Here is a 24,068-nt window from a genome sequence, read left to right as displayed (position 1 = left end):
ATTTACTTTGCGTAGAGTTTTGTTGTCGCAGTGCAGTAAGAGCGATCCAAATATGCTTCCTCTGTTGAAATATAGTTCGATATATTGTCTTAATTAAAAACCGACAAATCGATATTTAACTGGTATTTGATCATCTCAATCTATTTAAATTTTCTTATAATTTTGTAATGTAAGATAATATTGTAGTAGAAGAGAGAGTTTTTTTATTTTATATAAAATTGTTTATATATTTTTGTTATTGCATCAAAGGTGTGTCAATCCGCTATTATATATTGTTTATTGCTTCAATTTTGTGAGGATCGATTAAAAGCAGTAAAGTTTGAACACATATTTATATGTTGTGGGCGTCAGTGTACTTTGAAATTGTATTATATTGTGAACTATATTTGAAATCAAATTCCGTATTGGGATTTAGTGAAGGGCGGCGACCTAACTCGAATTGATCTATTTTTGACTCTCGTCTGTTATCATCTGTAACTCTTCTAAGGAGAGAAACTTTTTATCAGACAGGTGGATTCTCCCTGTTTGAAGAATATGCATATTTTACATTTCTTCAACATGTTTTTCACGCAACTGTCTTTTTGATCCTTTATTTTTGTATAAACAACTTGCCTGTTTATTTATTTCCCTATCGCAGATATTCATAATTGACGCCTGATATTGACATTTTTATATTCGTGACAATTTGTTTAAATATTAATTCTCCTAATTTATTCAATTGAAAAATGGAAGCAATAGCCAAACACGATTTTAATGCTACTGCCGATGACGAGCTCAGTTTTAGAAAAGGACAAGTCCTTAAGGTACGTTAAATAGCTCATTTGTTAAAATTGCTTTTATCTTGAGTTACTCATTAAACAATGAATCAAGCGAAAGAGATATTAATAGTTAATCAAACAACATTTCTTCTTTTTTAATTGAAAAGAAAAATGTATTTAAATCAGTGTTTGGCATTTATTACAGAGTGGTAAATAGTGTTAATTTTTTAATAAACTTTGCAGTAAATATTTAGAACATGTATAATATTAACATTGTATAAATTTACAATTGTGCATAAACAGTTTTTCTAATTTTCTATACATAATTTAATCATCTATGCATAATATGTATTCTATGCAACTCGTAATTTTGTACATATTAACAAAATGTCTTCAGCATTCTGTACAGAATTGTTATCTATTAATATACAGGGCTGCTAACTACTATGGTTTTAGCTAAATATTTTATAAAGTGGTAGGCAGTTAAAAACTCTCTGAATTATTTCTTAGTTTTGCAAATATTTTAAAAATCTCACCACATGGGAGCTAGATAAAAGTGGCCTTTCATACAAAACTTCTTCTAAAAGAAATTTTTCCAAGAATCCGGATTGGCAATCCATATTATGATATAATTTATTATGTATAAAAATTATATGTATAGTTTTTTATGCATGTTAATTTTATGACTGTTTTTAAGGCCATAATGTATTTTTTAATAACAATACTGTTTTTTATTTCCAGGAAAGTAGTATAGAAATTAAAAGTCTAATTTTATATTTAGACGAGAATTATTTTTGATTTAAACTAACAGATTATTAGTTGTAGTAATAATTGTATTTTATTTACATTGCACAATGTGCTATTTTTTTTTATAAACGTCGTTGAACAGCCGATCCAATTTTGGGTTTACGGCTACTACTTCAACTCCGTAGCCTCTTCATTTTGAACCCAATCCAGAAGACAAGGGAACTCCCGGATCAAATATTGGGAGAAATTTGCCTTTGTGCAGGATTTTTTGATGCAACTAACCCACCTTTGCATTACATGGAGAAGAAAACCTCCCTCACTTATCCTGATGGCAAGAGGACTCTAATCCATCCGTCTACCACTGAGAAATTTTACGTCAGCACTCGATGGACTGATAGTCTAGGAAGCAGATTGCCATTGTAATTTTGAATTTGAGGACAGGTTTCGCTCACTCCCTTCATCCACCTACTCATTGACCACTTGACTTTGATGAACTTTGTTATTGCATTCAGTGCACTGATCGACATAAAAGGAAATTAAATAGATTTTTAAATTATTCATTTATTATTATTTATTAATAATCATTAAGGAGATTAGTCAATAATTACATTTTTAAGAAAAAAATATCCTGAAACATGCAGGGTTTGTTGATACAATTTAATGTGGATATGAGATATAAATATTACATTTATTTTCAATTGAATATCATAATATATGATATATTTAAGACATTTATAAAAATGGTGCAGAAATGTGTTGATGTTTTAAAGATTTGTCCAAAATATCCAATCCTAATATTTCTATTATAGTTTACTCATATTCATGAAAAAATCTATGTTTGAATTTTTAGTTGTTGAACTCAATTGCACTTCAGTTCAAAAACTATTGTCTAATATTTGATGTGACAGTTGCAGGTTAGAAAAAAAAATTCTGATTTCTGAATTTTTATATAGAATAGGAACTAAAAAAGCTGTGTAAATATTTCGATTTAAGATTTATCAAAACAGAGAATTTATGTTATTATTAATTAAATAGCATATTCATGATACTTGAGATTGTTATGCTTCTTTTTTATTATAATAGACATACATAATATTCGGAAATCTTCCTGTTTAACATTTATCTTATTTTTAAAAAAGAAATTGTTTAATGCTAAAGGGAATTTAAGTTAAATTTTATAAGCTTTTTTTTATGTAGAAATATTTGTATCAGTCCTGAGAATATTTATCAACAAAAGTTATTAATTTTGTGAGATTACGGATAGTTTTTAGATAATATCTAATAAAAGTTTTTTATATTTGCGATGTGACGCCTGTGTTAATGGGGCCTCTCTTAAATCTTGCTTTATAAAAATTAAAACTTACATTTTTATGAATACTATTGTGTAATGTTATTATTCCTGTATTAAATTTAATATCTGGGTGAAGTTATTTTTGTGCATTTTTAGGTTTTAAATATGGAAGATGATATGAATTGGTACAGAGCAGAATTAGAAGCTAAAGAAGGTCTCATTCCGAGCAATTATATTGAAATGAAGAAGCATGAGTAAGTAAAATAATTATTTTGTTTGCTGTTATTTTGTTAGAAAATAATCATTCGAACTGGATTTAACATTATTTCCATAGACTCATAGTAAGATAATAAACTTAAAGTATCTGTGTACACAATCCAAAAGTATCTGCAAACTCATAATATTTTTGTATATAGAATAATTTTATTGAATATACGAAATCAGTTAACTATATAATATTTGTATTTATTGTTGACAATATATATGCACAAATATATTAATAGTTATACATAGAACTACATTCATATTAAGTAATTTTATTTATAACTGGAATTTTCTATATTTACTCTGAAAGGTCGGAAAAAATTTCTTCTTTTGTGTATGAATCCTGTTCAAATTATTTGAATTCTATTTTTAAGAAACCATGAAAGGTTTTCTTTAAAAAAGGTTGAAAAATATCTCATACTATTTATAAGCTCATACATATATATCACACTTGGAAAGTCATGAATTTCAGTGTTGAACAAAATTTGTCATGAAATGTCATGATTTTCTCTATTTTTTTAAAAAATCATGGAAAGTCATGGATTTAGGTTGCCTAAAATCTAATTTTTTGAAAGGTAATCCTCCCTCCTCCCCCTCAATTTCATCCTGTTCTAAATATCTGAATTCCTTACAAAATCACTTCTGAGAGTCATATTTTATTAGAATATAATATATCTTTATCATTTTCTTTAAAAATTTTGTTGATCTTTCAAAAAATGAAAGAAAAAACATCATTTCTAGAGCGAATTATCTTTTTAACTTCTGTGATTTAAGAATTTTTATTATTTTTTATTTCGAAATGAGAACAGACAAATGAGTATTTCTCTCCTTTCTGATGAACAAGAAAAGTATCTTTCGAATGTAATTCTGCAGAAAAAATGAGAAAAAATTGCTTTTTTATTTTTATTTCAGCTATTTTATTGCTTCTACTCTTTCTTTACTCTGTTTTTTAAATTTAAAATCTGTAAATATGAAGATGCAGAGTAGAACAGTTTTGCTTATAATTATCATTTCAATGAATGTTTTTATACTGCTTTTTTAAATTTATTGTTACGTTTTTGTCAGAGAAATAGTAACTTCTTAAGTCATGAATTTGAAAATCAAAAATGTAGCAGATACCCTGTACATACTGAGAACACTAAGATTCATGTACAAAATCTTTTATTGGATACCATTTGCCATCCTTATATATTTTTTTGCTTCCTCTGTTGTTACCTCTTATTTAATTGCATTTCTTTAAAATCAGTGTAATTCTATTACAGTTGGTATTATGGTAGAATAACCAGAGCTGATGCTGAAAAATTACTCTTGAACAAACATGAAGGAGCCTTTTTGATTCGAGTCAGTGAAAGCTCTCCTGGCGATTTTTCTCTCTCAGTAAAGTAAGTATTATTTTGCTTTTATTGACTTGTTTGTAGTGTTAATGTGAATGACCGAGAGAATGTCTACTTCCACCCATGAATGTCAACAATCACATGATTGTCCGAAGTATTTGTTATATCCAATTTGATGTTAATTTATTCATTGGAATTATTATATTTATTTGATATTTTAATATCTGCTGAGAATAGATTTGGAGAAACGTCAATGTTCGGGCTGCCAATTAAATGCATTCTGGGCCGTTTAAAGAAATCGTTGTAGGTCATCATACCGAGCACCGAACCTTAAAAAAAACATTGATGTAGGACATACCGAGCAAACCACCGGGAACTTAGCAGGACCTAGCATATATTTCGAACATTCACCGGTCGACCACACCCAATTTTGATCATTCACAGAATAGTGTTTTATTTTTAACTGACTGAAGTGTTGTCTTAGTATGTAGTTCTAACAAAAATGTACTTCTGTCATGCAATTATGATATTTTCTCTCATTTAAAAATCAAATTATTATGTTTGATATTTTTATTTGTTGCAAACCATAAATTTAAATCAATCTAATTTTTAAGCTGAAATGTTTTGTCTTTTATGAAAAGTCCCCTTCTTCATCAATGCGTTTTAATCCAAAAGGCTATGAAAATGGGTCTCGACAACTCATAGTAATCGATAGCCAAAGTCTTAACTTTTATGGGTTAAGAATATTCTACTATTAAGAATATCTGCCCTACCAACAGAGGGCACTGTAATCATTCACACTAATTCTGATTATGTATCACTTGTGTGGATTGAAATGGAAGATTTATTGCGAAGCTTAACAAATATATCACACCGTTAAAATATTGTTCTCATAGCTGCCAATTCTACTGGATTTTGCAACTTTCTCCTTGTCTACTGATTTAATCAAAGCTCTCCTGGTTTTTGTACATTTTAGGATATTTCCTAAAATTGAGCAAGTCTTCTAAAAAATTCCCATTGAAATAGAATTTTTGCACAGATTATTGCTTGAATATTTAAATAAGTATTACTAATACATAATGAAACGAGGCTCATTTATAAAAATCAGTTCAATACTTTTTTTGTTCTAAAATGTTCAGTTTATTTTTATTCTGAACTCTCTTTTTAAACTAATTTTTAAAATCTTTTAACTGTCTTTAATGAATTAAATGCCTATTAATATTCAAAATTATGAGTACACATAATACATAACATTTCAAGTATTATTAATGACAATCATAACGGGGAAAGATTGCAGTTTTTCTATTTTGATAATTAAAAAAATTCCCTATGTTTAAAATATTTAGTGCATTACGCAACAATTATCATGAAATTTATATTTTGTAAAATCTACTAGATTTTTTTCTATCCATGATGGCAGCTATGTGTTCTATATTATTAAATTTGATTGTTAATAAATATGGCCTTTTTAATTCTTGCACTATTTTACAACGAGCCATTCTGATTAATAAAACACATCGGTCTCTACGCGTAGGTGCACCCGTATAGTACCCAGACATCCGGGGGGCTTGGGAATCTTACTTTCTATAAATCGCATTTTTAAAAAGAATCCTAAGGATAAGCGAAATTGCCATATATATTTCTTAAAATAAATATATTCTATTGTATAAAGTGTGTATTTCGTTTTTCTTTCTACAAATAGTCATTGATTATCATGCAAGCAACAATAATTTGAATAGTTTATCACCAGAAAAACTTAAAAAGGCAAACGAAATCTATTTTTCTATGTTAAAATGAAGTTTTTATGTGGGTTAAGTTTTTTGTGGTAATCAAAATGTGTTTAAATTTTTTAACATGGTGCGTAGAATTTTTAAAAAGTGCTTAAAAATGCATATTTTCGTTTTTTAAAAGACCTTAAAGGTGCTTTTTTCATTGGGTGTTTTTAAAAAGTGCTTCATTTACCCTTTTTGGAAAGGAGATTTTTTTTATTTACCCTGTCTATTTTTGCCATGTATTATGCAGAAGCGTGGTTTTCATATTGTTCTATTCCAAGTTTCCACGTTTCATTCAACCACTATCCACTGAGACGTACAGTCGGTCGGTAGTGTATGAAAGAGCCAATCATTTTACATGTTTGATGAAATACTTGCATGTGCCCCTACTGAGTTTGGTTCGTTAAGATTCTTGCTCTCTTCTGTGCTGCATTTTGCATGATATTCTCAATTTCAGGCTTCATTTTCCACCCTCTGATATCTAACCGAAAAATCTCTTGATCACTTTATAATAGCTATTATAATAAAAAAATAACTCTTTATCAAAACTAATTATTTATCATGATCATGTTATTGTCTTTGAAAATTATTTTGCATTTTGTTAATGTATGTAGTGCTTGAAAATATTTTTTGAGTGCTTAAAAAGTACTAAGGTGCTTATTTTTTGTTGAAAGATTTGGCTATGCACCCTATCGAAAATTATTACATTTGTTAAAATTGCATTCCTTTATATTTGTTAATGACTCGTAATAAGGGGCCGAAAACATTTCTGTCCCGGGGGGGGGTGCGAGCTGTTTAGACTGCACTATAACAGATTAAACGACTGGAATTACAGTTTTGATGTAAAATGATTGACTTTACTCAGATTTCACGAAATCCTGGGTTTTTTAAGACCTTTTCCGACATGGGTTTTTTCGTGAAAAAAGAGGGAGGGAAAGAACAATTTGATAAGTAGTTTTTTTCAAGTATAATCTACATACATACTTATGTTTATTAAATATAAACATGAGATATATTACATGATGAGGAAAGATATTGCTTTATTTTTACAAAAAGTATTAATAAAATCAATTTGTTATGTAAATAACTATTTTAGTCATTTTATGCCTTTTAAATCTATAACGAATTGCATAATGATAAAAAATTGCATACTGAAACGATTCTTAGTAAAATGTAAAGCATGAAAAGTCATGTGATTAGTTTAAATTGTAAATGAACACATAACTTGTTTTGAAGTTAGTGAAACGAAATGCACTATGTTGCACTTGGTATGTTTATTTATATTTTTTCAGTGTATGAATTTCTTATATACCTTACAATGTACTTTTGTCTTTATTATACATCTTGCTTTTGAAATTAAATAAAAAATATTTAAACATTCATTTTTCTAAACATTTTAAGTGCATAATTTAAGATTTTGATGAGCAACCAGTGTATACAATATGCATTCTCATTTCATAATTGAATAGTTATAGGGTCATGATACAATTCTTTTGTAATTAACAAAATGTTTATCAAATGGAATATTAGCAAGCAAAATAATATTCATAAATATTAAGTAAAATAAATTTTTGATATTCTACTCATTATAGTATTTACTATTAATACTTTAGTATTAAATAAAATAAAGTTTTGGTAATTATAAATTTAATCTCAATTTCATGAAACTAAAAATTTAAAATATCAGAAAGTCTCTTTTTTTTTGCAGTTGATGGAAACAGGCACTGTCTATAATATAGATCTTAAAATAAAATCTGATCGACATACAGATAACTACAAGATTTATTTCTAAATTTTTTTGTCTAAAAAATTCTTATTCCATTTTGAAATATTACTTACATGTGACATATATTTGTAAATGCATTTTCACAGACCCAGTATGCACGTTACACTTAAATAAGTAATATATTATAACTTAGCAGTATGTTTTTTTTTTAATTATGTACATTAATTTTTTTCTGTATTTAGCCTATTTGTTCATCTTAATTTTGTTTGCAAAATTCAGGTTACTGTACTTCATCTTATTTTGTATTTCTGTAATGTAAGAAGGCACCATATTTAATGTGGTGCCATGTGGTGGGAAGGATTCTTGTGCAACTTTTGAAAGAGGTTCTTGATCCCTCTGAAAGCAAACTGAAAAATCTCTAGAACTTTTTGCTGATCATGTGGACTAACTTAACATTCCAAATTTACGGTTGCCACTCCACAAGAAAAACCTGGAAAATACAGGAAATTAAAAAATCATTTAAAATTACAGGGAAAATGCAGGCAATTTTGTTTCTTATTTTCGTCTTTTAAAAAAAATTTAACCTCTCAATGTTCAATTTATGGGATATTTAAGGATGATATTTCAGCTGTATTAAACTATTTCATTTGCTATAGCTTTATTTGTTTTAAGTATAGCTTCATTTGTTTTAAGTATGTATGTTTTCAGCAATTATAATTACAGCTCACACAAGAACACAGTGATTGTATTTTTCCTCTTAATATGTTGTGTATAATATGTACGGGGAGAACAAAGGGAATTTTTTGTTTCGAGATTTGAGTGGCAACCCTGTATTATTATTAATCAATTTTTTTTTGTGGAAAATATCCGTTCAATTGTTAAATTTTACTCATTTTAGTTTTTTTTAAAAACTGACTTTATGTGTGATATTCAGGAAAAAGTATGAATGAAATGTTTATTTTACATGCATCTTTTATATTGTTTCTAAAAATGTTAGGTAATCTTTAATATTTTATTGTAATAATTGATTACATTTTGACATTTTCAATAATGTATTCTTTCATATGGATTACTTTATATTTAAATTGCATGTTTGGAAAAAATTTAATTTAAACAAAAGATTTAGAAAGATTTTTTTTTCAATGCTATTTGTTATGGGTTGTTGGTTCTTAGTTGGTACTGTATTTGGTTATATAAACTTTTCTATGAGGGATTAATATTTAGTTGTTTCAGATGTGGAGATGCTGTCCAGCATTTCAAAGTGTTGAGAGATACGCAGGGTAAATTCTTTCTCTGGGTTGTGAAGTTTAATTCTCTTAATGAACTAGTAGAATACCACAGATCAGCTTCTGTCAGTCGCTCTCAAGATATTAAGTTAAAGGACATGCATCCTGAAGAGGTAACAAGTTATTTTGCGTCTTTAACCAACATTTTAACCTCTCAAAACCTAGGAATGTTTTCTTTTAATAAACTCTTTTGTATTAGAAACCAGGTTTGGGGTTTTGGATGTCTTAAACTGGTTTTGGACAGCACATGTGGATTTTACTGTCGTAAATTATCCAAAACCTTGAACACTGGCAGAGATGATTATGCTTCGAAAAAGAATTCAGATTTTTCGCTAACCGGGATCCAGAAGTTTCTGGAAATCCAAGGTCCAGAAGTTTTAAGATATCACCAATCACATTTATGAGTAAAAATTCTTGTATATTTTATTTTAAAAATACAAGAACTAGAATTTATACTTGGCATCTCTAAAGACATTAATTTTTTGTAATGCGTTATTAATGATTTTACTCTAGAAATTTTCCGGATTTTTGATCACACAATCGCCCCTGCATTGGTAAAAGGTTAAATTTTCTATTTTTGTAATCATTGTACACATAATAATTACATGTATTAATAAATATTTTATACTTTTTATGCAATTTGCATTAACTTATTAAAAGAAAATAATATATGAGGTAAAAATTTATACATTTTTAAAGCTGTGGGTTAATTCATTCAACAACAAAAGTGAGTACCTTATCCTTTAAATGAGAATAAATATGCTTATAATACTGATAAGTTATGTTTTTGCAAAAGAATGAATAATGCTATATTAAAAATAATAATAAACTTTTTTAATATAACAAAAACTTCATTTTGTTTCTTGTTCAAAATTAACCTTTTATTTTTCACAATATTTTTTTCAAAATTAAACATAATTTGAATAAAAGGGTTTTGGGCAGGACAGTTTAAACCATGGATTAATCCATTCAGTCTTAAACCTTGACAACAACACATAAATAAAAACTTTTTTTGTGGCGGGATTAGACTTTTTACCTTGAAAACTAGAGGATAAATTCCGAAAAATAGGGTCCCAATTGTTAAAAGAGAGATATTTGAATCCATTAATCTTATTTTCTCCTATTTCACTATCTCAAAGAATCATTTGTTCACACATTTAAAGTAGTTGAAAAATTTGTATTTCTTAAAGACCATTAGTAAATAAATTAATTTTTATATGATGAACAAGTTTAATAACAGTGTGCAAGGTGGATGGTTGTATGTGTTTTTAAAGAAAATACATTTGATTTTTTATCTTAAAATAATTAATTTGGTAAATTATTTCATCAAAAGTTATTTAAAGTATTCCCTTTATTGTTTTACGGACTGTGTGTGAATCAGGACTAAAAGAATAAAAAATGAGAAAAAAATGTTTAATAGAAGGTTTTTTTCTTTTTGGTATATAGCATGTTAGATTATTAGTATACAGTTTTATTACTAGTATACAATTATAATTTTATTTCTAAATCTATAACAGCTTACAGTGTAATTATTGAAAGATAAAAATAAATAGATAAGATATAATTATGCACATCATACGTTTTTTTAATAGATGAGATACAGCCAAAAATGTTTCAAAATTCCAATTGATTAATTTAATTTTATTTAAAACTGTCATATCGATATTTTATAATACTACTTTTGTGATAACTATTCTACTCATTATAGTATTNTGCAATAAACTGACATACAAAGATATTGTTAACTGTGTGTGAAATATTTTTTACGTAAAAAAAAGATATATTGTGTCTCTTATTTTCCTCCTCAGCATTTGTTTTTTAAGATTGTTCATTTATACCAACCAGATTGTGGGAAATTCTATTTATCATCCCCCAATTTACTTTCACTTCAATTATTGATATATTTTAACTCAGTGTGATATTTAAGTGATGTCAACAGTTGATTATAAACATTTATGCAACAAAAAGTGAAATGGTTTTTAACACTTCTGTTTGCCAAACAAAGCTTTTTTTTTTTTCTGCCTAAAGGTTAAGCCTAATAAAAACCATTTTCTTTTAATCTCTGAAGATTGCTTGGCATTAGTAGTGTTAAAAACTAAGCTTTTGTGCTTCAATACAAATGTAATCAAACTGCTTCCATTGTACGATTACTTGTGATTGGTAAACAATAAAATGAAATGTTTCATGAATTCTTGATCTTCTTAATTTTCACACATCCTGCCCGAATGTGAATAAGACAAAAAATTAAAACTAATAGCAACATTTATTCCTTAAATTATGAAACTGGGAGAAGTTTGATAAATTCTACATGCAAATATTACCCTAAAGTTAGGGGGGAAGTTCCTTCCCCCTTTTGTAAATCATTAAAAAAATTATTTGTATTTATTTATTAAATTTTTTTTTTGCAAGAAAGTTAGTCAAAATTTATATTTTTGTAGATAATGTGTACATAACTTTCTGCCTAGTTATTGTTTTCCTCTAAATTTGTTATGTTTCAATGGAGTTCTCCAACAAATTATTGAATTCATAGTTGCCAACTTTACTGGATTTTTCCAGTGGTTAAAATTCTCCTGGTTTTTGTACAATTTAGCCTTAGCAAAAATCCCTATTGAAATAGAATTTTTGTACAGATAATTACTTACCTGCTTGAATATTTAAATAAAGTATTACTAATACATCATAAAGCGAACCTCATTCCTAGAAATCACTTCAAAACAATTTTTTGTTATAAAATGTTCAATTTATTTTTATTCAGAACTCTCTTATTAAATTAATTTTAAAAAAATTTCTTTGATGCCTTTTAAGGTTCGAAATTATGAGTACACATAATGCATAACATTTCAAGTATGTTTAATGTCAATCATAACTGGAAAATATTGCAGTTTTTCTATTTTGATGATTATAAAAAATCCCTAATATTCCGTATGTTTAAAATATTTAGTAAGTTATGTAACAGTTATCGTGAAATTTATATTATTCTGTAAAATCTGCTGGAAGCGTTATGTGAATTTTTTTGTTTTCAGTTTCTGGTACAAGCCATGTATGATTTCCACCCACAAGAAGCTGGTGAATTAGAATTTCGTCGTGGAGACATCATAACCGTGATGGATCGATCGGATCAGAATTGGTGGGAAGGCGAGATCGGATCGAGACGGGGATACTTTCCAGCCACTTACGTCGTCCCCTACCATACATAGAAGGATTTTTTTTTCATTTTAGAAATAACTTCTCTTTTGTACATAAAAAACTTGAGTCGCAATCTCAACAAACCTAAGACTTAGTATCTTGTGTCCTAGATGTTATATATAAAAACCAAACAGTCAAATCTTTTTTCTTTTCTTCCTAACGCAACTTAATTAATGGGTGGCATACTAAATGTGTTCAATTCTGGTACAATGCTTTGTGGCTATGAACCAATAATTTTTTTTATTTGAAGTTAAACTTGCATTTTTAAAAGTGCTCTTTTTAATCAATTCTACTTTATTTAAAAAGTCAGGAAAATATGGAGTATTGTTTTTGTCTTTTCTCTTAAAAAAGAAAAATTGCATTTAACTGTTTCAGCCACCTAAGATTTTTTTAAAAATTAGTTTTCTGATATTGAAATTAAATCTTTATACAATTAAACAAATTGAGGCTTATTTTTCTGTTTGAGAAAAATTCAACCTGTGGTATATCAACTTTGTGTTTAATTTTATACCATAATAATTTTTCTACATAGCTATAGAAATTATCTCTGTGATTACGGAAAAGTATTGTTGCTATCCCAATTAATGTTGATTGATTCTCATTGTAAAGCGTTTGGACTATTTAGGAGACATTGTTTTATTAATGTTACGATAGTTAATTTGCTGTTAAAATAGGTTCATTAACTTTTTTTTCAGTGATTAAGATGTGTAATAAAGCATTTAGTATTTATTTACAAATTGTCAAACTTTAAAAGCTTTAGAATTAAAATATCACTATAACATTTTTTTCTATTATTACTATTGGCTAACGTAATTTTAAATCAAATCTCATTATTCCAAAAGTGAATTGAGTGTTGTAGTCTGATATGAAATTTCCATATTAAGCTTTTTCAATGAAGAATTTATAAAATTTCTAGCAAAATTTTATTTTGAATACTGATAATTGTGTGTCTAACAGTATAGCATACAATATTTATCTTGAATGAAAATATTTTCTTATATAATTTTCTTAGAAACCTTTTTTCTTAAAGTTATTGAATGATTAAATATTATTGTTCTACTTTGTTGTTGCAACTTAATTCTTTCTTTTAGAGTTAATTATGGATTTTATTCTTATTTTACTATTGTTTTTAAAAGATAGTGTCTTTTTTTCTTTTTAATTATTTAATAATTTCTGTTTATATTTCTTAATTTATTGAGACTATAATTTACCTAATAATTATTTTGCTCGTGGACTACAGAAATAAAATAGAATTATTTGATAATTTTTGTAATAGTGATTTCATTTTTATTGTTCCTTTAATAGAAGGAACGACAGGAGTACTTTTTTATGTTCTGGAATTTATGTCAGGTTTAGTAACTGAATTCACAGAATTGAAACTATAATTTGGCTTCCGCTTTGCCAATGGAAAAATCATTTAAAAATAAAGTCAGACGACAACTATAATGTAAAGTCGTCGAGTGAGTGATTTAAGTAATAATAAAAGTGTGAGCACTTATTAAATTTATTCAGTTTTTAAATTATGAAGCACAGTTGATAATAAGTAGGGTTTACACCAGCAATGTAATTTAAGTGGTCCAATACGACCACCTAGGTATGCATTTAGTGGTCAAAAATATTAATATGGTAGACAAATTTGAGAAGAATAAAACTTCCATCTATTACACCCTAAAACTAATAAGGTACCATAATGATTGAAGATAAGAATTTATTAAAATTAAGTGAAAAAAAAGAGCCAAAATAATATTGATTCTACATGCAGATCAAAATGCAGAGACCTAACAAAATATATTAAAAATTATGAATAAAGTTTATTTTATAAGAGCAAAAACTTATGTTTTATTGATGAACAATTACATTGTCCATCTATGAAAAAACACCAGAGTTTATGGTGCCAGATAAGAGATATGCATTATAATTGTTATCCTCACATCTATTAATAAATTACATAATAAAAGTTTAAAAAAAGCAATTATTCATTTGAAAAACCTAACCAACACGTAGAATAAGATTAGTACAAAAAATTTTTTTTAAATGCACGGATTTCGATGCAGAAAAAAATACCTATTTTTCGTTACTAACTTTCCAGACATATTTCGAGGCAACAATATTGTTGCCCATGCATATGATTTTAACGACAAAAATGTGCTTGCAAGAACTGCTAGGAAGTGTTTCTTGCTAATTTTGTAGCAAGAAAAAGTAAAATTTTATCATAGTAGGATTTTTGTAGTAGTTCTTGATTAAAATAATTGACTAGGTATATTTCTTTTTTACCTGTCAAAGCTAATTAAAATTAATGGTTTTTGTTAATTTGTAGGCTTTATTAGTGTACCATTCAAAAAATTTGTTGTGTGAATTATGTCGGATTGTTTTTAACTGCAATAAACTGACATACAAAGATATTGTTAACTGTGTGTGAAATATTTTTTACGTAAAAAAAGATATATTGTGTCACTTATTTTCCTCCTCAGCATTTGTTTTTTAAGATTGTTCATTTATACCAACCAGATTGTGGGAAATTCTATTTATCATCCCCCAATTTACTTTCACTTCAATTATTGATATATTTTAACTCAGTGTGATATTTAAGTGATGTCAACAGTTGATTATAAACATTTATGCAACAAAAAGTGAAATGGTTTTTAACACTTCTGTTTGCCAAACAAAGCTTTTTTTTTCTGCCTAAAGGTTAAGCCTAATAAAAACCATTTTCTTTTTATCTCTGAAGATTGCTTGGCATTAGTAGTGTTAAAAACTAAGCTTTTGTGCTTCAATACAAATGTAATCAAACTGCTTCCATTGTACGATTACTTGTGATTGGTAAACAATAAAATGAAATGTTTCATGAATTCTTGATCTTCTTAATTTTCGCACATTTGTTTTCAAACCCGTGGCAGAACTGCTGCGACTCTCTCACAGAATATTTACAGAAAGAATTTCGGTTTTTCAGAAGTAGTGAAGAATTTTGGTTTTTCTGCAGAAATTTTTTATCTCTGAAATTATGATTAAAAGATGCCTTTTTCGCACCTCGGAGGGAAAGGAAGTTTTCGTGATTTTTCTATATTTATTTGAGAAGAATGAAAAAGATAGATAGACAAGTAAAAGATTTCTTATCTGCAGAAATGTTGAAAGAATTTCTTTTTCTCCAGAAATTCTTCTTTGACGCGCTCATTTTGCGCCGATATTCTCGTTAATCCATGAGGTATTTGAAATGTTCTTTAAAACAGTTATTACTACGAATTTTTGCTTTATTTATTCGAAATCCCGATGTCTTTCATTGCTGTATTTATATTTTCGTGAATTTTTGAAGTGTAGCGATTTTATTACGGCACGCGAAATTCGAATCATGGATTCAATCATTCTTTGACATGCTTGTTTTGCGGCTATATTCTCGTTAATACACGCGGTATATTTAATTCGCGTGATTTTGACGTCGATCCTTTTTTTCGGTAGTCACTGCTACGATTTACACGTTTTTAAAAAAAATTTTATGTGATGATGATTTACGAATTGTGAAAAAGGAAATAATTAGTGTGTTTTCTTGTTTAGTAAATTGTGAGAATCTCGCCCATGATATTAGAAATAAAAAAAAATTATTACATAGTATATTCATTTAAAAATTAAATACAATTTTATTTTATTCAAATAGGTTTTTTTGTAAACAATTTGTTACTTTAAATTTAGATAGTGACGTGCATATTTGTTATTAAAAGCATTTTGCAGGAAGATATTAGTGCTTGAGAGGTTTGTCGCAGAAAAATTTCTGCCACAGAGGTTTTCAATATCAGTGGATAAGGGAATCGACGAATATTCGGCATTTTTGCTTGAAAGTATTTTTCGACAAATCTTATTTTTGGAATAGATTTAATAAAGAATAATCTGAATTCGTAATTTTAGCTGAAAAATATTACAAAAAAGTTTTGCCCGCATTCGATAAGTTCTAAAACTTGCACATAGGTTGGAAGTTCATGTCCTGGAAAACAAATGAAAAAGTGAAATTTGAAGAATTGAATCTAGACTACTTTATACTGAACCACAAGTTTTATACTGCTGATTTTTTTTTTTAATGTTATTTTCTGGTCAATTTTGTTACCAAGACAATAGTGACGTTCTTTTTGTTATAAAAATTTAAGGTTTTTTTTCTTCTTTTTTACTGCAGGATGCTCCACAGGGAGAAAAGAGATAACCTCGAAAATACAAAGAATTTAAAAATCACCTAAAATAACGAAATTTTGTTTCATATTTTCGTTTTTTAGAAAATGATGACTACTTCAATGGGTAATCTATGGGATATTTATGGATGATTTCCAACTATACTTAACTACAGTAGGGAACCGATTATCCGGAACGATCGGTACCATCGCTATTCCGGATAACTGATTTTTCCGGTTTTCTGAATCGCTACAAAAAGCCGTTTTTTTAGTGTTAAACCCAACTAAAAAAAAAAAAAAATATTTGGAAATAAACTTAAAAATAAGAAAAAACGATGAGGTAATACACTAATGATTATTTCTGAAATGATGGTAAGGTAAACATCTTTCAAAAAAGTAAGAAAAATCCTAAAATCTTATGAGGAAAAAAAATTTATTTTTAAAAAAATTGCGGGAAAATTTATCGAATCTCTTTCCGGTTTTCTGATTTCCGGATAAAGGGTTCTGTACTGTATTTCATTTACTTATTATTTAAGCATCTTCAGCTGTTCCTTTTTTTTTCTCATTTCAAAAGTTTTTTCAGCATTTAAAACTAGTATAGTTACCCCAATATGGCTTACACAAAAGCGCGCATTAATTCTGTTTTTCCTCTTTAATATCTTGAACATAATATGTAGAGGGGAAAACACAGGAAGTTTGTTTTCCAGAATTCAGTGACAACCCTTTATTATAGTTTTTCATGAACTTTATTGTCTTTTAATCACTTTTTTCCTATATGCTAATATAGATAACCAGTTCAACGCTTAATTTTTGTTTTATGAACTAGAACATTTTTTTTTTCTGTTTCTCTTTTGGTTTTTTTTTTTTATTTACTTTTCTTTTTATCAGCGTTTCTAATAAATTTTATTCTGTAATTGTCACTTTTTTCTAAATATACGGAGATGTTAAATTGAAATTTTTAACGTTCAATTTTTTGTAAAAAAAAAAATTTCATCAATGTTTTCATTATGATGCGGCAATTAGGAGGATTTCTATTAATTTTTTTTTCTTGAAAATACGGTGATTGGAGAACTGAGATGTTCAGCATTAAACTTTTCTTTCGAGAATTGAGGTTTATTTTTTCTGTTTTCTTATATTATCTTTCGTTTTGAATCGTTTTTATGATAGCGCAGCATTTTTTAAAGCATGTCTGATAAGTAAGGCCCGGATTTTGATGACATTTGCATTTTTGGACATTTTTTGTCCTTTAGAGCATTTTTTGAGATTTATAGGGCATTTTCTTTAAATTTTGGGGCGTATTTTGCATTTTAAAGCATTTTTTAAATTTTTTGTTAAATTTTTCTAATTTTTATTATTTTTTATAATNTTGATCGTCTCCAACAAGAAATATGTACACGATAAAGTGATCTTAATTTCAAATTTGGATTTCTACTAGACTTTGAAAATTTATTAAACGAGGATAATGTTGATAACGACCTTGAAAAAAATTGCAAACATTTGAGTGAATTTTATAATACAGATTTCAATGGAATAGAACTCTTTATCGAAATATGTGACTGCAAAATGTTACTCCGCAGTAGAAAAGAAATTGAACCCAAAACTCCATTAGAATTTCTTACTTTTATAATCCCGTATGGAGAAGATGTTTTTCCAAACCTGAGAGTGGCACTTCAAATACTCCTGACTATCACAGTATCAATTGTTAGCTGCAAACGTTCATTCAGCAAATTAAAATTAATTTTGACATATCTACGACCAACGATGGGACAAGATCGCCTAAGTGACCTAGCATTTTTAAGTGTGGAAGGAGAAAAATTTGAAATGATCACCTTTGATGATATTATTAATAAATTTGCTTCATCAAAAGTAAGGAAACTTTATACATAGTATTTAGTTTTATAAATGTATTATAATCATACTATTGTTAAAAATACGTATCTCCTTAGAGATAATAAATATTTACTTTTTATTGTTTTAAAACTGCGTGTTTTTAAAATATTTCTTTATAAATATATAAAATAAATAATAGGTATCTTTTGAACTAATTCTAGATGATTATATACATATTTATTGATTTGCGAGTATATTTTACGTATAATATTATATGGTTTTCGAGTTGGGGGGGGGCGCTAAAAAGGTATTGTGCCCCGGGCGCGAGTTAAGCTCACTACGCCACTGCCCATAATAAAGCAAGGTTTTCATTCTTTTTCAATAAATGACTATTAAAACATTATAATGATTTTTTTTTTAATAATGTTGTTATTCGGCCAAATCAGTGTTCGTTACATCTCTACAATAGATTATTTATGGGGTTCTCCAAAGCACAGCTCTTTCACTTTCGAGTAAAAGGAAACAACAGTAATTGCTCTAAATTAGAAGCTAGACAATTTTAAATTAAATATACCATCTTATCATGATGTATTATTTGAGTTTTAAAATGGACAAACAGCGTAAAGGTTTTTTTTTTTTTAATAATAAAAAAACTTTATGTTTTTCTACTTGGAGAAAAATTATTAAAACCAATTAATAATTTTCCTCTTCTGCCACATTAATTTTTTTTTTTTTAAATTGTAATTAAAATGTAAAGTTTCATTTCACTTATTGTAGTTTATTTTTTATTCTATTTCGAATTTTAATAATTTGCCTACTTTCTATATCAATTTTTCTTTGTATAAGATATTCATTACAAAGGAAATCACTCATTAATAAATATATTTAGTAATTATTTTGTACAAAAAGTTGGGATTTCAGGGCTGATTGTGCTCCGGAAAAAATCCGGATTTCCGGACTTTTCGCTTACAGTGATCCAGAAGTTTCCGGAGATCCAAGGCCTAGACGTTTCAAAAAATCATTGATCACAGAAGTTTCCGGAAATCAAATTTCCAAAGGTGGAACTTAAAAACACAGTTTATTTTATTTGTTTGTAAGGGAGAGCCAAAGATACACTTTATAAGCTTATATTCATGATCAATATTCATTTTTTATCAGTAAATAGTTGTTATAATCATAAACTCAAGAAAGAAAGACATATTTGTAAATTTTATTAATTATCCAGGTCATCACAGGTATGTGTAAATGGTATAGGTATGTGTAAAATCTTAAAAATATTTTAAGTAAACTAAGAAATATTGAGAAAAAGGAAATAACCTTGCTTAAATGTTTTTCTAATTTTTCAATTTAAACTTTTTTTTTTAACTCGAGACATTTTCCGGAATTTTGACTTGGGCTAACAATCACCCCTGGGATTTAAATTAATATATTTTTCATAGGAACACTGCAGTTTATTTCAATGATTTTTTTTTCAATACCTCTTAATCAACCTCCAAACTAAAAAGGTCCATTAGATAGAATATCTGAATGTGATGATCAAATAAAAGTCTTTATTTCAGTTTCATAGCATGAAAATTGTAGTCTTATGGTTGCGTAATAAAAATAACGGTTTTTGAAACTTTTTATGTCAAAGTAAGTTTTTTTCTTCTTCTTCTTAACAACAAGGAGTTATGAATTCCGTTTGCAATTAAACTACAATAATTTGTTTCCACTCTAAACAATTTTAAAAACCATCGATAAAAAAAAACAGAAAGGATTTTGATTTAAACAAGAAATTAAAAAAGCGCAGAAATCGTCTCCCTTTAACGAGCTATTCCAAAACTTAAATCTTCTCTCCTTATTCAAAAGAACATCTACTCAAATCAGAAATGCTGTGAGGAAAAAATCGGAGCGTTTCAAATTAAAGAAGCTTATGTCGAGGGAACCATATTGTTAGCGCCCTAATTTGTCTATAATTATTTCCTTTAGTATAGTAGGTTGAATACCTCGCCGAATTTCAAATGATAGGTTAATATTAAATATGGGGCATTATATATATATATTAACAAAACTTTTCTAATTTTAACGCTTTCATTAAAAACGCATTTACAGAAAAAAAGTAAAGGAATATTTTATTTACGTTACAATGTTGAAAAATAAGTCCAATTTTTTTTTCTTTCTTGAATATAATTTTCAACATTTAACCGCTTCTGGGATTCGAAGCATGTACTACCTCCGGTCTAGCAATTTGTTGCTTTAAACAACGTAACGGTGTTTTAGAATTTTAACGCTTTCATTATAAACGCATTTACAAAAAAGAAAGGAAAGTTTTGTTTTGTTTTGTTTATAATATTGTTAATTAGCAGAAAAGAATTTTTTTTAACCGCTTCCGTTACCAGTTTCCATTACCGCTTCCGTTACCAGTTTCCATTACCGCTTCCGCTACCAGTTTCCATTACCGCTTCCGTTACCAGTTAATATTTTTGAAGCAAAAATATTAACAATTTTTTTCATTTCATTAATAAATACAAGGAACTAAAGTAAAACAAAATACACAAGTTTTAAGTTGAATTTGTAATTTTTTTTTTATGTGTAAAAATTATTTAATTCACTATCAGTTTACTATCCAGAGTTATCTCGGGCAAATGAAAAAAAGATAAATATTAGTCTTTGTATGATAGTTTTTAAAACAAGGAACACAAAGTGATAATTTCCAAACACTAGTGAAGTGATACGCCATTTTTTTTTTTTTTTCTGCGTGAATTCAGTAACCATCGTATATACAATTGCACAAAGTGTACAATTTCGTTGCTTCAAACCAATTAACCTACTGGTTCAACTGGGTGTCAGACTTATAACAAGCTTTTTAAGTAATATTTGCGTATTCGTGGTCAAAACTTCGTCGATCCAATAACATCGCGGGTACAAAACTTCATTAACTTGCAAGCTGAACTCTGGCTAGAAACATTTTATTGGGAGAGGGGACATTTTATTTCAGCTATTTCCAGGAACTGATTAAACATTGTGATGAACAAAATTAATTTTCAAAAATAAATCAATTTGCTTCATGTAAATTTACAGGTTTTCAACCTTTTCTTTCAGCTCAACTTTGCAAATTAAAGAATTTTCAATACCTCCGTCTAAAAAAACGATTTTTGAACAAAAATTTGTTTTTTTAATTAAAATAGTCCTCGTGTAAAAATTCTAAATGTTTGTAAGTGGAAATGTATCATTTTTCAGTTTAAATTAACTCACTGTATCATTTTTCAGTTTAAATTAAGCATTTAAATTAACCATTTAAATATTAAACCAAATATTTGTATAGGTCTGGGAAAAATAATGACTGTAATTTAGTAAAACTGATCTTACGCTGTTTCTAGTACATACATACAGTAGTTACTGCTATGTGGCCAGTGGTTGTGAGTTCATTGTAACTTTCTCTCTCTCTCTCTCTCTCTCTGAGTTCTTGTCTAAAATAAGAACTCTTCCAGACATTCGTCTGGAGGTGACTATGGTAACAAGGTAAGACTATTTCAAGTAGGGGTGCTGGGTCACAAGTGTGTTAGTTTAACTACTGTGTTAGTCATAGAGTGAAGCTACCCTCCCTAAAATGCGTCGTTATTTAACTATAGAGAATGGGTGTCAAAATTTCTAAAAACATATACACATACAGAAATATATTTATTAAACATCTTTAAAAAAATTTGTTGTTTCGTCCGTGTCACACTAGATTGTAAGCACCACAGGAGTCGCTAAAATCGATAATGATGCAAACATGGCATGAATCAGGTTAAGAACATTCTTTTTGGCCTACACTTAATGTGAACCGTTGTATATTTCGGTTATAGGCACTGTTCTTCTCTGCTTTCTAATAATTGTTATGTACTGCATTTGAGGGGGTCATTATGAGGACACTTTAATGTTTTTTTTAATATTTTTTCGGTTAACTAGAAAATTTTGATATTAATATCAAGTTATCGGACGGGTGTCAAAATTTCTAAAAACATATACACATACCGAAATATATTTATTAAACGTCTTTAAAAAATATGTTATTTTGTCCGTGTGACACTAGATTGTTAGCACCACAGGTTTCAGGTATTTCTAAACAAGTTTTATTTTCAGAAATGCCCAGCTTGACTTTCAGAAATGTTTTCGAACTAAGTAAATCACCAGTAAGATACAATGAAACGAAACCATTTGCAATAAAATAAAACCATTTGTTTTAACATACAGAAGAGTCAAAATTTAAGATACCAAATGTATGGCAGTTTTCATAACGCAAATTATTAAAAATATAGTTCCGCCATAAGCACAAGTTCTCACAAATATCATTCAAAATTTCTGCCATCAAAAGCGCTGGTTTTACTTCTTAATTCAGTTAATCGAACCAATTATCGAACTTTTTACATGTTAATACACACTTCCGTCGTTTTAAATTTCTACGTCTTATACTTATGGCTCCGCAAAACATCCAACACCTCCTATTAATATTTATGTTCTTATATGAGGCAAAAATACACAAAGAACGATGAAGTTAAGTTATAAAAGCAAATTTAATGGCATGTGATTACAATAAGTGTNACATTGCATGAATTTCAAATAATATTGCGCAAATAATAATAATATTAAATAACATATTTATGATACGTGTAGTAATAATATTGTTTTAATGTACAGGGTGATTCAGACCATGCGTGCCACCCATGTTTTTCGAGAATGGAGCAAATAATCGATTTGAAATAAAATATCTAACAACTAAATCGACCCCAAGGAATTCAATAGTGATATTGCTAATTCCCCGAAGTACCGGAATTTGAACACAATTTTGATTTTTTAAATGGAAACCTATATTTTATTTGGCATCACTGGAGAGGGTTTTCGAAAAAAAAAACTTTTACTTGAAATTTTTTTTATATCTCTTGCCGTTCTCAAGATAATAGATACGAAAAAATTTTGATTATTTACTTCAATTTATCATTTTTACCAAAAATAATTAACTTAAATTATCAAAATCGCTTCAATTTTTTTAAAAAAAAAAGGGAAGAAAAGCACAAATGTGTTTCAATGAAGGTATAAGACATTATGACAAAAAAAAGTTTTTTTAATGAATATGTCAAAATCTATTTAATATGTATTTTTTTTTAATCTATTATCTTGAAAATAGTAAGAGATATTAAAAAGTATTTTAAGTAAAAGTTACTTTTTTTCAAAAACTCTCTCCAATGATGTCAAATAAGATATAGGTTTCCATTTTAAAAATCAAATTTGTGTTCAAATTCTGGTAATTCTGGTAGGCTACTTGCGGGAATTAACAATATCACTTTTGAATCCCTTGGGGTAGATTTAGATATAAGATTTTTTATTTCAAATCTATTATTCGCTCAATTCTCGAAAAACATGAGTGGCACGCATGGTCTGAATCACCTGTATTTTATAACTTAATATTAAATTAGTTCCTGGAGATACTGTTAGATGTCGTTGTTGACACATGATAAAATCAAATAAATAAATAAATGTTCGACTGTGAGTCTTTAGTGCTGTGTAAGATTCTCTTTCTTTATTATTTCCAGTATTGCACAAACGTGAACTTTTATTTTATCCAGTAGAATTTTCTACAGTGTGTGACTCTTCACTAAACTTTTAATATAATGTATTATTTGTTTTTGTGTGTTTTTTAAATTCTATTTGGTAAGTACCTATTTTTAATTTTTATTTCTATATTGTATAGGTATTAAGTTCCA

General features: G+C 27.8%; 1 protein-coding gene across 3 annotated transcripts; it reads left to right on the top strand.

Annotated features, from left to right (window-relative positions):
- Positions 1-15,213, top strand: LOC107455739 (growth factor receptor-bound protein 2 drk). Of its 3 annotated transcripts, none has more exons than XM_016073417.4 (5): positions 1-803; positions 2,953-3,050; positions 4,323-4,442; positions 9,126-9,291; positions 12,202-15,213. In XM_016073417.4, the coding sequence occupies exons 1-5, from the start codon at positions 726-728 to the stop codon at positions 12,373-12,375; spliced, it is 636 nt and encodes a 211-aa protein (XP_015928903.1). In that variant the 5' UTR covers positions 1-725; the 3' UTR covers positions 12,376-15,213. The 3 variants fall into 3 exon arrangements, with proteins under 3 accessions (XP_015928903.1, XP_071034109.1, XP_015928902.1); XM_071178008.1 differs by having other exon boundaries at positions 33-122; XM_016073416.4 differs by having other exon boundaries at positions 211-803; positions 9,117-9,291.
- Positions 15,214-24,068: the final 8,855 nt, after the last annotated feature.

The sequence above is a fragment of the Parasteatoda tepidariorum genome, chromosome 2 (assembly GCF_043381705.1).
Source record: "Parasteatoda tepidariorum isolate YZ-2023 chromosome 2, CAS_Ptep_4.0, whole genome shotgun sequence".
In the NCBI taxonomy this organism is placed as follows: Eukaryota; Metazoa; Arthropoda; class Arachnida; order Araneae; family Theridiidae; genus Parasteatoda; species Parasteatoda tepidariorum.
Note: the sequence above shows the minus strand (reverse complement) of the source record. Positions and strands in the feature narration are given on the sequence as shown.

Bases quoted from the DNA above. Each gene is read 5' to 3' on its own strand.
- LOC107455739 (XM_016073416.4), top strand. From the start codon at position 726: ATGGAAGCAATAGCCAAACACGATTTTAATGCTACTGCCGATGACGAG. The intron at 804-2,952 runs GTACGTTAAATA...GTGCATTTTTAG, and splicing joins GAAAAGGACAAGTCCTTAAG to GTTTTAAATATGGAAGATGA. The intron at 3,051-4,322 runs GTAAGTAAAATA...ATTCTATTACAG, and splicing joins ATTGAAATGAAGAAGCATGA to TTGGTATTATGGTAGAATAA.